A 12489-nucleotide genomic window follows, 5' to 3' on the forward strand; every position below is an offset into this window, starting at 1 on the left:
CCATCAGGAGGACCAGGGCAATGCCAGGCCACCATCACTGGGGGGTATGGAGACATGAAGTAGCTGCAAAGAGGCTGCAGGAGATCCGCAGCTCTGAGAGGGAACAATGGAGGAGGAAAGTAATAAATACTCAGGCCTGGGGGGGCGCTACATCTACTACACCAGCCAGGTAACTGCCATTTTCCATCAGCAGTCTTCTTGGATCATGAAGCGCACAGCCAGCTCCAGTCTCCTCATCCATTCACCCATCCTCTTGTATAATGGCTACTCAACACTGAAGATGATGAGCCTCCAGAGGAGATCCACTGATCACCATTTCCCCCAATAGGAGCTTGTGTGCCCCCTCCCCCGAGATGGCTTGTTGGTGGGCGTGGTCCCTGGAAATCAATGGACATCCTCACTTAGCTGCAGAGACAACATCCGGCCTGAGGATACGGAGAGCAGGTAGGTGAAGGCAGAGTCTCTGGAGTCCTCCATTCTGTGGGGCGGCAAAATGGTGACCCAACGCGCTGCAACTACACGTATTACACACGCTATATTCAATGAAGTGGGGGGGTCATGTTTGCTATGCCATGTGTTCACGCCTCTCCGGTTGTCAGGGTGGTGATAAATACTCGGCCTAACTGCATGTCTCTACCGCCCCCCAATTGCAAGTGTGAATCAGCCCTAAGGCCCCTTTCATGCGAACAAACTGATGGAGTTTATCTGTCCGATTGGACTATCCATTGCCCTCTATGGTGGTTGGATATATATGGACCCCCATCTGTTGTGTACCCCCCCCCCCCCGCACCGGATCCCTGACCCTTCCCCCTTCCAGCCAGCCGATTGGATGATCATCAACAGTCTGTTCAACCACCCAACCACCATAGAGGGAGGTGGGTGCGCCCTCGCTGTGTACCCCGTCATCTGCCCGCTCAGTGGGGGTCAGCAGGCAGATTCCTCCCCCGAGCAGGCAGATCCCTCCCCTCCCCCCAGAGCAGGCAGATCCCCCTCCCCCCCAAAGCAGGCAGATCCCCTTGGCGGAGTTCACCTCCTGTATTGTACTGTCTGCCCTTGTGTTGTACAGCGCTGTGCACACTGTTGGCGCCATATAAGTCCTGAATAATCTAAATCCTCTGCAATGTTACTATGAATAGTCCTGGTGGAATCTTTGGTGTCACTGATCGCTGACTTGTATTCCATCTCTGTTGTGTATAATGAATAGACTTTATTTCCAATAGATACAATGAGAAGCATTTTCCTCCCAGCATTCATTGGGGTTGCAGCGCCTGAGCCCTGCTGGGTGTCATTGGGTGGGAGCACAAGTGGGGCCCTCTGTGTTCCCTGTCTCTAGGGGCCCCACTGCGGCCCCCTGCCTGGAGATGGATGCTGAACCCCCAGTGAAGTATTGGAGAAGAGGATTTGGATTGCAGTAGATTGTATTGTTCCTGAATCCTCATCACCTGATGCCGGTCTTCTTCCTATCGCAGGTCATCATGTCACCTGATGCAAGTCCAGCCAATCCCGTCACACAGATTCTCATCAATGTGACATCAGGAGCTATGGGTGAGTTCTATGTACTGCGGGGACATTTCCCCACCCTCCAGACTGGGGCCAGTGGGAGTACAAAATGTACCTGCGGTCGTTGGAAGGAATAGTGCCCCATCATTGGTGTCAGTGGGAGGAATAGTGCCCCATCATTGGTGTCAGTGAGAGGAATAGTGCCCCATCATTGGTGTCAGTGAGAGGGATAGTGCCCCATCATTGGTGTCAGTGGGAGGAATAGTGCCCCATCATTGGTGTCAGTGAGAGGAATAGTGCCCCATCATTGGTATCAGTGGGAGGAATAGTGCCCCATCATTGGTGTCAGTGGGAGGAATAGTGCCCCATCATTGGTGTCAGTGGGAGGAATAGTGCTCCATCATTGGTGTCAGTGGGAGGAATAGTGTCCCATCATTGGTATCAGTGGGAGGAATAGTGCCCCATCATTGGTATCAGTGGGAGGAATAGTGCCCCATCATTGGTGTCAGTGGGAGGAATAGTGCCCCATCATTGGTGTCAGTGGGAGGAATAGTGCCCCATCATTGGTGTCAGTGGGAGGAATAGTGCCCCATCATTGGTGTCAGTGGGAGGAATAGTGCCCCATCATTGGTGTCAGTGGGAGGAATAGTGCCCCATCATTGGTGTCAGTGGGAGGAATAGTGCCCCATCATTGGTGTCAGTGGGAGGAATAGTGCCCCATCATTGGTGTCAGTGGGAGGAATAGTGCCCCATCATTGGTGTCAGTGGGAGGAATAGTGCCCCATCATTGGTGTCAGTGGGAGGAATAGTGCCCCATCATTGGTGTCAGTGGGAGGAATAGTGCCCCATCATTGGTGTCAGTGGGAGGAATAGTGCCCCATCATTGGTGTCAGTGGGAGGAATAGTGCCCCATCATTGGTGTCAGTGGGAGGAATAGTGCCCCATCATTGGTGTCAGTGGGAGGAATAGTGCCCCATCATTGGTGTCAGTGGGAGGAATAGTGCCCCATCATTGGTGTCAGTGGGAGGAATAGTGCCCCATCATTGGTGTCAGTGGGAGGAATAGTGCCCCATCATTGGTGTCAGTGGGAGGAATAGTGCCCCATCATTGGTGTCAGTGGGAGGAATAGTGCCCCATCATTGGTATCGGTGGGAGGAATAGTGCCCCATCATTGGTGTCGGTGGGAGGAATAGTGTCCCATCATTGGTGTCGGTGGGAGGAATAGTGCCCCATCATTGGTGTCGGTGGAAGGAATAGCGCCCCATCACTGGTGTCGGTGGGAGGAATAGCGCCCCATCACTGGTGTCGGTGGGAGGAATAGCGCCCCATCATTGGTGTCGGTGGGAGGAATAGCGCCCCATCATTGGTGTCGGTGGGAGGAATAGCGCCCCATCATTGGTGTCGGTGGGAGGAATAGCGCCCCATCATTGGTGTCGGTGGGAGGAGCAGCGCCCCATCGTTGGTGTCGGTGGGAGGAGCAGCGTCCCGTCGTTGGTGTTGGTGGGAGGAGCAGTGTCCCGTCGTTGGTGTCGGTGGGACATTCCTCACAAAACAAAATGCATGGATTAAGAAAACTCTGACACCATCAATGACTGACACCATCAATGACTGACACCATCAATGACTGACACCATCAATGACTGACACCATACATCAGAATGATCACATTTGATGCAGTGGCTGCAGTCCTGAATGTGACCAGAAGATGTCCCCGCGTGTCTCCGGCAGCATTTCCCGTCTTCTGTATTTTCGGCTCAGTATTTGGGTCGATTTTCTCGGTTTGCTGATTTCAGTGTTCTGGTTTTCGGATTGATTTCTTGTCATTCTGTGGGCACGAGGCTCCTCGTCTCATCTGGATAAATATACAAAACCTTTATAACAGATGGACAGCCAACCAATAAAATCTCAAAAGTCATTGTCATCCTAAAAATAATCCGCGGTGATCCCGCCATGGAGGTCCTTGTTCAGGCACTTCCTGTTGTAGGGTGACAACATTCAGTCTGTCCCCGGTTTGTCCTATGTCGCCCTGTCACATGACTAAGACCACAAGTGGGCGTGTTCAGCACACATGACACAGACGTGGCCACTGGTGTCACCATCAGGAAACCCACCCTGAGAAATGCCATGGGGTCATCACTGGGGTGTATGGAGACAGGAAGTGGCAGTAAAGAGGCGGCAGGAGATCAGCAGCTCTGAGATGGGACAATGGAAAAATGATTTTGTTGGGAATTGTCTATAACACGGAATCAGGTTTACATCCGGAGAGGAGACCAGTAGGGGGAGGGGCTTTTTCAGCAGGGACACGGAGGGATGCAGTTCCGGCACCACCAGCATTGAATGTATGTAATGGCAAGGGATGCTGGGGGATCTATTGTTACGGGAGGGGATCTATTTTTGGGTAGGGTCTATTGTTGCTGGGAGGGATTTATTGTTGGAGATGTCTACTGATGATGGTTGCTGGAGATCTGTTATTGCTGCTGGAGGTCTATTGTTGCTGGGGTAGTATTTTGTTGTGGGGGGTCTATTGCTGTGTGGGGATCTATTGTTGCTGGAGGGGGTCTATTGGTTGGTGGGGATCTATTGTTCCTGGATGGGTCTCTTGTATGGGGATCTATTGTTGCTAGATGGGGGTCTTTTGTTCTGTGGGGATATATTGTTGCTGGATGGGTCTATTGCTGTGTGGGGATCTATTGTTGCCGGAGGGATCTATTGTTGCCGGAGGGATCTATTGTTGCCGGATGGGTCTATTGTTGTGTGGGGATCTATTGTTGCCGGAGGGGGGTCTATTGTGTGGGGATCTATTGTTGCAGGAGGGGGTTTATTGTTGCCAGAGGGGGGTCTATTGTGTGGGGATCTATTGTTGCCGGAGGGGTCTATTGTGTGGGGATTAATTGTTGCCGGAGGGGGTCTATTGTTGTATGGGGATCTATTGTTGCTGGAGGGGTCTATTGTTATGTGGGGATCTATTGATGCTGGGGGGTTTATTGTTGCTGGCTGAAGGGGATCTATTTTACTACTTTCCTTGTTATTAACATATGCCACACAAATTACTGAGCCCCACAAAATGATACTTGGCTCTGTATTCTCTAAAAAGGGGCAGGGCTGGGAAGTGGGTAGGGGGAGGAACCAAGGGACGGTGCTTGAAGGTGGGTAGGGGGAGGAACCAAGGGACGGTGCTTGAAGGTGGGTAGGGGGAGGAACCAAGGGACGGTGCTTGAAGGTGGGTAGGGGGAGAAACCAAGGGACGGTGCTTGCAGGTGGTTAGGGGGAGGAACCAAGGGACGGTGCTTGAAGGTGGGTAGGGGGAGGAACCAAGGGACGGTGCTTGAAGGTGGGTAGGGGGAGGAACCAAGGGACGGTGCTCAAAGGTAGGTAAGGGGAGGAACCAAGGGACGGTGCTTGAAGGTGGGTAGGGGGAGGAACCAAGGGGCGGTGCTTGAAGGTGGGTAGGGGGAGGAACCAAGGGACGGTGCTTGAAGGTGGGTAGGGGGAGGAACCAAGGGACGGTGCTTGAAGGTGGGTAGGGGGAGGAACCAAGGGACGGTGCTTGAAGGTGGGTAGGGGGAGAAACCAAGGGACGGTGCTTGGAGGTGGGTAGGGGGAGGAACCAAGGGACGGTGCTCGAAGGTGGGTAGAGGGAGGAACCAAGGGACGGTGCTCGCAGGTGGGTAGGGGGAGGAACCAAGGGACGGTGCTCGCAGGTGGGTAGAGGGAGGAACCAAGGGACGGTGCTCGCAGGTGGGTAGAGGGAGGAACCAAGGGACGGTGCTCGAAGGTGGGTAGGGGGAGGAACCAAGGGACGGTGCTCGCAGGTGGGTAGAGGGAGGAACCAAGGGACGGTGCTCGAAGGTGGGTAGGGGGAGGAACCAAGGGATGGTGCTTGGAGGTGGGTAGACACCAAGGGGCGGTGCTTGAAGATAGGTAGGGGGAGGAACCAAGGGACAGTGCATATAGGTGGGTAGGGGGAGGAACCAAGGGACGGTGCATGGAGGTGGGTAGGGGGAGGAACCAAGGGACGGTGCTTGGAGGTGGGTAGGGGGAGGAACCAAGGGACGGTGCTTGGAGGTGGGTAGGGGGAGGAACCAAGGGACGGTGCTTGGAGGTGGGTAGGGGGAGGAACCAAGGGACGGTGCTTGGAGGTGGGTAGGGGGAGGAACCAAGGGACGGTGCTTGGAGGTGGGTAGGGGGAGGAACCAAGGGACGGTGCTTGGAGGTGGGTAGGGGGAGGAACCAAGGGATGGTGCTGGGAGGTGGGTAGGGGGAGGAACCAAGGGACTGTGCTCGGAGGAGGGTAGGGGGTGGAACCAAGGGACGGTGCTCGGAGGTGGGTAGGGGGAGGAGCAAAGGGACGGTGCTCGGAGGAGGGTAGGGGGCGGAGCCAAGGGACGGTGCTGGGAGGTGGTTAGGGGGCGGAGCCAAGGGGTGATTAGGAAAGGGGGCATTCCTTCACCTTTTCTCTGACAATAAAGGGCCCTGGATGGGGTCATTGTCGGGGGGAGTCCTGTGATCTCGGGGAAGGGGGTCACTGACCCGTTGCTGTACGTAGGTCTGATGACAGGTCCACTTTAACATGTTGCAGGTGGCGTGGCGTGTGTCCTCAGCGGGCAGCCCTTTGACACGGCCAAGGTGAAGATGCAGGCATTCCCCACTATGTACCGGAACTTCCTGGACTGCACCGTGCGCACCTACCACACGGAGGGATTGCGGGGGCTCTATCACGGCACCGTCCCCTCATTGGTGGCCAACGTGGCAGAGAACGCCGTGCTCTTCGCCTGCTATGGCTTCTTTCAGAATCTGGTGTCCTACATCCTGGGATTTCACCATGTGGCCCAACTCAGGTGTGTAGAGGAGACTCCGCCTACAGCCCTCCCCCAGGGGGACCCAGACCCTAACCCTAACCCTGGGGAGGAGATCAGGAATCTCGTGTGGTTTGTAAATAAAAAAGGAAACCTTTATGGGATAAAAACTCCCGAAGATCTCACATCAGGCCACAGGGGGCGCTGTTCCCGGTGGGAATTGCAACTTTGTTTCTACAAATGAACATTTCCTTTTTTATTCCCCGAGATTTGTGATCTCTTCTGATGTTACATTTCTGGATTGCGGATTGTCTTCTATGTGGTTGAAGCTGTCGGATCAAACATGACACCACTGCTGGGGGGCGGTACTTCCTCCATTGCCCCCCGGGCCCACAATGTGCGGTCTCTGATCACTTCTTCCTATTTCCTCCCCAGGGACCATCACAAGGCCACTGCGGGTTCCTTGGCCTCCATCTTCTCCTCCTTGGTCCTTTGTCCCACCGAGCTGGTGAAGTGCCGCATGCAGACGCAGCATGAGATGCGGATTTCCGGCCACAAAGGAGTCCCGTATAAAAGGTTGGAGGTCTCCCGGGACACCAATACACAAAGGGTTAAAGTGGGCGTCGCCCTCAGACATGAAACATGAACAAAGCACATCCCTCTGTAGTGTGTCCTTGTCTCAGTCCAGAGCACCGAGTGTCATCTCTGTCTGCTGCCTCCTTCCTCTATCAGTCACTTCTGACACCAAGAGATAAATGGTGACGGGGAGGAGCTCCAGCGCACAGCCTGTGATTGACAGCCTCAGCTCTGTTCCTGTGGGTTGTGTGGAGGGAGGGTGTGTCTCTTCCCTGCAATCAGCTCTCCTCACTGATGTAACTTCAGGTCCCACCCCTGCTTTTCAGAGCTGAGAGATCCTGTGTAAATTCTGCACTTTGAATGGATGGAGGGGACAGACAGCTGCAGATAAACGGGTACAACGTATGTTGGAGGATTGGTTTCCTCTCTGTGTCACCTCACAGGGGGTATGGAGGGTTTACAGCCACTTTTCAGTATAATTCTCATGTTTGTGTCCTCAGCACCCCGTGGTCCATTGTACGCGATATCCTGCAATCGGAAGGCGTGGCCGGCCTGTTCCGTGGCCTCAGCAGCACGTGGCTGCGGGAGGTTCCGGGATATTTCTTCTTTTTCGGTGGCTATGAGCTCAGCAAGAGTGTTCTCGGTGGAAGATCCGGAGGTCAGCCAGGTGAGGCGGGGGAAGGGGGTGTTAGGGGGAGGGGGGGTGGGTGCAGATGATGTTCCTCTTTGATCCTGTGGCTTTCCATATTTTGCAGGTCCAATAGCGGTCATGATCAGCGGTGGTGTGGGCGGGGCCTGTTTCTGGCTGGCGGTGTACCCGGTGGACTCTGTGAAGTCCAGAATTCAAGTCCTTTCCCATCAGGAGGGATTCTTCCTGTCCTTGCTGTGCATACTGAGAAGAGAAGGTCAGTTGTAGGGTTTGGGGTCCACTCTGTGGTCTTCAGGGGCCACACTGATGGAAGATACGCCATTCCTGCAGATGGATCAGTCTGGGTCTTCAGCTTTACCCGGAATAGATTTAAGGGCCCCTTCATCAGTGGATCAAAATGTATCCCAACCCCAAAACCTGTATTCTGGAGGAAATTAGAACCTTCTGCCCGGTGTCACCGCTGGAGAGATTCCCCCTCTTGTTGTCCTGGTGACCACTGGATATATTTATATATACACGATATTGCCCCAAGTATTGTCCCCGCCCCCCCGTATATACACGATATTGCCCCAAGTATTGGTTGGCTGGCCTTCCCACACACATGACCTTTAATGGCCTCCCAGTCTTAGTCCGTAGGGTTCAATATTGAGTTGGCCCCGCCCTTTCCACACACATGACCTTTAATGGCCCCCCAACCTTAGTCCGTAGGGTTCAATATTGAGTTGGCCCCGCCCTTTCCACACACGACACTTAATGGCCCCCCAGTCTTAGTCCGTAGGGTTCAATATTGAGTTGGCCCCGCCCCTCCCACACACATGACCATTAATGGCCCCCCAGTCTTAGTCCGTAGGGTTCAATATTGAGTTGGCCCCGCCCTTTCCACACACATGACCTTCAATGGCCTCCCAGTCTTAGTCCGTAGGGTTCAGTATTGAGTTGGCCCCGCCCTTTCCACACACATGACCTTTAATGGCCCCTCCCAGTCTTAGTCCATAGGGTTCAATATTGAGTTGGCCCCGCCCTTTCCATCCACATGACCTTTAATGGCCCCTCCCAGTCTTAGTCCGTAGGGTTCAATATTGAGATGGCCCCGCCCTTTCCACACACATGACCTTTAATGGCCCCCCAGTCTTAGTCCGTAGGGTTCATTATTGAGATGGCCCCGCCCTTTCCACACACATGACCTTTAATGGCCCCAGTCTTAGTCCGTAGGGTTCAATATTGAGTTGGCCCCGCCCTTTCCACACACATGACCTTTAATGGCCCCAGTCTTAGTCCGTAGGGTTCAATATTGAGTTGGCCCCGCCCTTTCCACACACATGACCTTTAATGGCCTCCCAGTCTTAGTCCGTAGGGTTCAATATTGAGTTGGCCCCGCCCCTTCCCACACACTTGACCTTTAATGACCTCCCAGTCTTAGTCCGTAGGGTTCAATATTGAGTTGGCCTCGCCCTCCCCACACACATGACCTTTAATGGCCCCCCCAGTCTTGGTCCGTAGGGTTTAATATTGAGTTGGCCCCGCCCTTTCCACACACATGACCTTTAATGGCCCCCCAGTCTTAGTCCGTAGGGTTCAATATTGAGTTGGCCCCGCCCTTTGCAGCTATAACAGCTTCAACTCTTCTGGGAAGGCCGTCCACAAGGTTTAGGAGGGTGTCTATGGGAAGGTTGGACCATTCTTCCAGAAGCACATTTGTCAGGTCAGGCACTGATGTCGGGGGAGGGGCACTGATGTCGGGGGAGGGGCACTGATGTCGGGGGAGGGGCACTGATGTCGGGGGAGGAGGCCTGGCTCGCAGTCTCCGCTCTAATTCATCCCAAAGGTGTTCTATGGGGTTGAGGTCAGGACTCTGTGCAGGACAGTCAAGTTCCTCCACCCCAAACTGGCTCCTCCATGTCTTTATGGACCTTGCTTTGTGCACTGGTGCGCAGTCATGTTGGAACAGGAAGGGGCCATCCCCAAACTTCTCCCACAAAGTTGGGAGCATGAAATTGTCCAAAATGTCGCCTTAAGAGTTCCCTTCACTGGAACTAGGGGGCCAAGTCCAACCCCTGAATAACAACCCCACACCATAATCCCCCTCCACCAAATTTACACTTGGCACAATGCAGTCAGGTAAGTACCGTTCTCTTGGCAACCGCCAAACCCAGACACGTCCAGACAGAGAAGTGTGATTGGTCACTCCAGAGAACACGTCTCCTCTGCTCTAGAGTCCAGTGGCGGCGTGCTTTACACCACGGCATCCAACACTTTGCATTGCACTTGGTGATGGAAGGCTTGGATGCAGCTGCTCGGCCATGGAAACCCATTCCATGAAGCTCTCTACGCACTGTTGTTGGACTCAGATTTTCTGGGATCTCATGAAAATCCCTGATAGGGATGGGGGGCCTGTAAGAGCGGATGGTGCATTATAGTGGAAGGCCCCCTGTAAGGGTCCCCTATACAGGGAGACTTACGAGGAATTCCTCTCCGGGATTTCGGACAATAGAAGCTTTGTGTGCCTCATATTGATGACATTCCATATCCAGAGCTTACCGATCCCAGGGAGGTTCCACCTCCCGCCTCTGACTCCTCCCACCTCCATATAAGGTCTGAGCCCTGATGAAGGAGATCAGAGTCCCGGAGCGAGTCGGATGATTGATGTTCTCCTAACGACCGATCTGATCAGATTCCGGACTCTCGGGTCTCTGGTCTGGGGTTCTCATTGGTCTATTTATATCTCATATTTGATGACATTTCATCCCCATAACTCCGCCTTCCTTGTCTTCTCTCCCAGGAATCTTCTCGCTGTACAGCGGCCTAACGCCTACCGTCATCCGCGCGTTCCCCGCCAACGCCGCGCTCTTCCTGGCCTATGAGATGACCAAGAGGACTCTGACATCATGGACGTCCACCGCACCATCACCCACATAGGGATCCCATCCCCCGCATAGGGATCTCATCCCCCCACCCCCCGCGTAGGGATCCTATAAAGTGCATAGGGATCCAATCCCCCGCATAGGGATCCCATCCCCCGCATAGGGATCTCATCCCCCCCACCCCCCGCGTAGGGATCCTATAAAGTGCATAGGGATCTCATCCCCCGCATAGGGATCTCATCCCCCGCATAGGGATCTCATCCCCCGCATAGGGATCTCATCCCCCCCCCCATCCCCCGCATAGGGATCTCATCCCCCCCCCCCATCCCCCGCATAGGGATCCCATAAACCGCATAGGGATCCCATCCCTCACATAGGGATCCCATCATCTGCATAGGGATCAAATCCCCCGCATAGGGATCTCACCCCCCCCCCCCCCATCCCCCGCATAGGGATCCCATCACCCGCACAGGGATCCTATCCCTCCCCATCCCCCGCACAGGGATCCCATCCCCCCCGTCCCCCGCATAGGGATCCCATCATCTGCACAGGGATCCCATCCCCCACATAAGGATCTCATCCCCCCCAGTCCCCCACATAGGGATCCCACCCCCCCCCCCCCCCCAACATCCTTCTTTCCCAACTTCACTGTATTTTCTATGTGGATAAAATGTTTGAAATCAATAAACCTTCATTCTTAAATCTCTTGTATTTGTTCCTCTTCTATGAATTCTGAACTTTCCTCACAACTCTGATCCGGGGATCCCTATAATACACGTGTGCGATCCGGGGATCCCTATAATACACGTGTACAATCCGGGGACCCCTATAATACACGTGTACAATCTGGGGACCCCTATAATACACGTGTACAATCTGGGGACCCCTATAATACACGTGTACAATCTGGGGACCCCTATAATACACGTGTACAATCCGGGGACCCCTATAATACACGTGTACAATCCGGGGACCCCTATAATACACGTGTACAATCCGGGGACCCCCTATAATACACGTGTACAATCCGGGGACCCCTATAATACACGTGTACAATCCGGGGACCCCTATAATACACGTGTACAATCCGGGGACCCCTATAATACACGTGTACAATCCGGGGACCCCTTATAATACACGTGTACAATCCGGGGACCCCTTATAATACACGTGTACAATCCGGGGACCCCTTATAATACACGTGTACAATCCGGGGACCCCTTATAATACACGTGTACAATCCGGGGACCCCCTATAATACACGTGTACAATCCGGGGACCCCCTATAATACACGTGTACAATCCGGGGACCCCCTATAATACAGGTGTACAATCCGGGGACCCCCTATAATACAGGTGTACAATCCGGGGACCCCCTATAATACACGTGTACAATCCGGGGACCCCCTATAATACACGTGTACAATCCGGGGACCCCCTATAATACACGTGTACAATCCGGGGACCCCCTATAATACACGTGTACAATCCGGGGACCCCCTATAATACAGGTGTAAAATCCGGGGACCCCCTATAATACAGGTGTACAATCCGGGGACCCCCTATAATACAGGTGTACAATCCGGGGACCCCCTATAATACACGTGTACAATCCGGGGACCCCCTATAATACACGTGTACAATCCGGGGACCCCCTATAATACACGTGTACAATCCGGGGACCCCCTATAATACACGTGTACAATCCGGGAACTCCCTATAATACACGTGTACAATCCGGGGACCCCCTATAATACACGTGTACAATCCGGGGACCCCCTATAATACACGTGTACAATCCGGAGACCCCCTATAATACACGTGTACAATCCGGGAACTCCCTATAATACACGTGTACAATCCGGGGACCCCCTATAATACACGTGTACAATCCGGGGACCCCCTATAATACACGTGTACAATCCGGGGACCCTCTATAATACACGTGTACAATCCGGGGACCCCCTATAATACAGGTGTACAATCCGGGGACCCCCTATAATACACGTGTACAATCCGGGAACTCCCTATAATACACGTGTACAATCCGGGGACCCCCTATAATACAGGTGTACAATCCGGGGACCCCCTATAATACAGGTGTACA

At 53.8% G+C, this 12489-nt stretch overlaps 1 protein-coding gene across 1 annotated transcript; it reads left to right on the plus strand.

The window, feature by feature from the left end:
- The first annotated feature begins 353 nt into the window (after window positions 1-353).
- On the plus strand, window positions 354-10476 carry LOC149458087 (mitochondrial ornithine transporter 1-like). The gene is made up of 6 exons (XM_089682721.1): window positions 354-444; window positions 6080-6338; window positions 6732-6872; window positions 7373-7539; window positions 7628-7777; window positions 10301-10476. Exons 1-6 carry the CDS (start codon window positions 354-356, stop codon window positions 10435-10437), a joined length of 945 nt encoding a protein of 314 aa, XP_089538847.1. The 3' UTR covers window positions 10438-10476.
- The last annotated feature ends 2013 nt before the right edge of the window (window positions 10477-12489 follow it).

Source organism: Staurois parvus, unplaced genomic scaffold, assembly GCF_062004578.1.
Source record: "Staurois parvus isolate SC_StPar_1 unplaced genomic scaffold, SC_StPar_1.0 ptg000296l, whole genome shotgun sequence".
Taxonomy (NCBI): Eukaryota; Metazoa; Chordata; class Amphibia; order Anura; family Ranidae; genus Staurois; species Staurois parvus.

Coding starts and splice junctions, on each gene's coding strand:
- LOC149458087 (XM_089682721.1), top strand. CDS start 354: ATGGCTTGTTGGTGGGCGTGGTCCCTGGAAATCAATGGACATCCTCAC. Junction 6,339..6,731: donor CACCATGTGGCCCAACTCAG/GTGTGTAGAGGA, acceptor TTTCCTCCCCAG/GGACCATCACAAGGCCACTG. Junction 6,873..7,372: donor AAAGGAGTCCCGTATAAAAG/GTTGGAGGTCTC, acceptor TTGTGTCCTCAG/CACCCCGTGGTCCATTGTAC.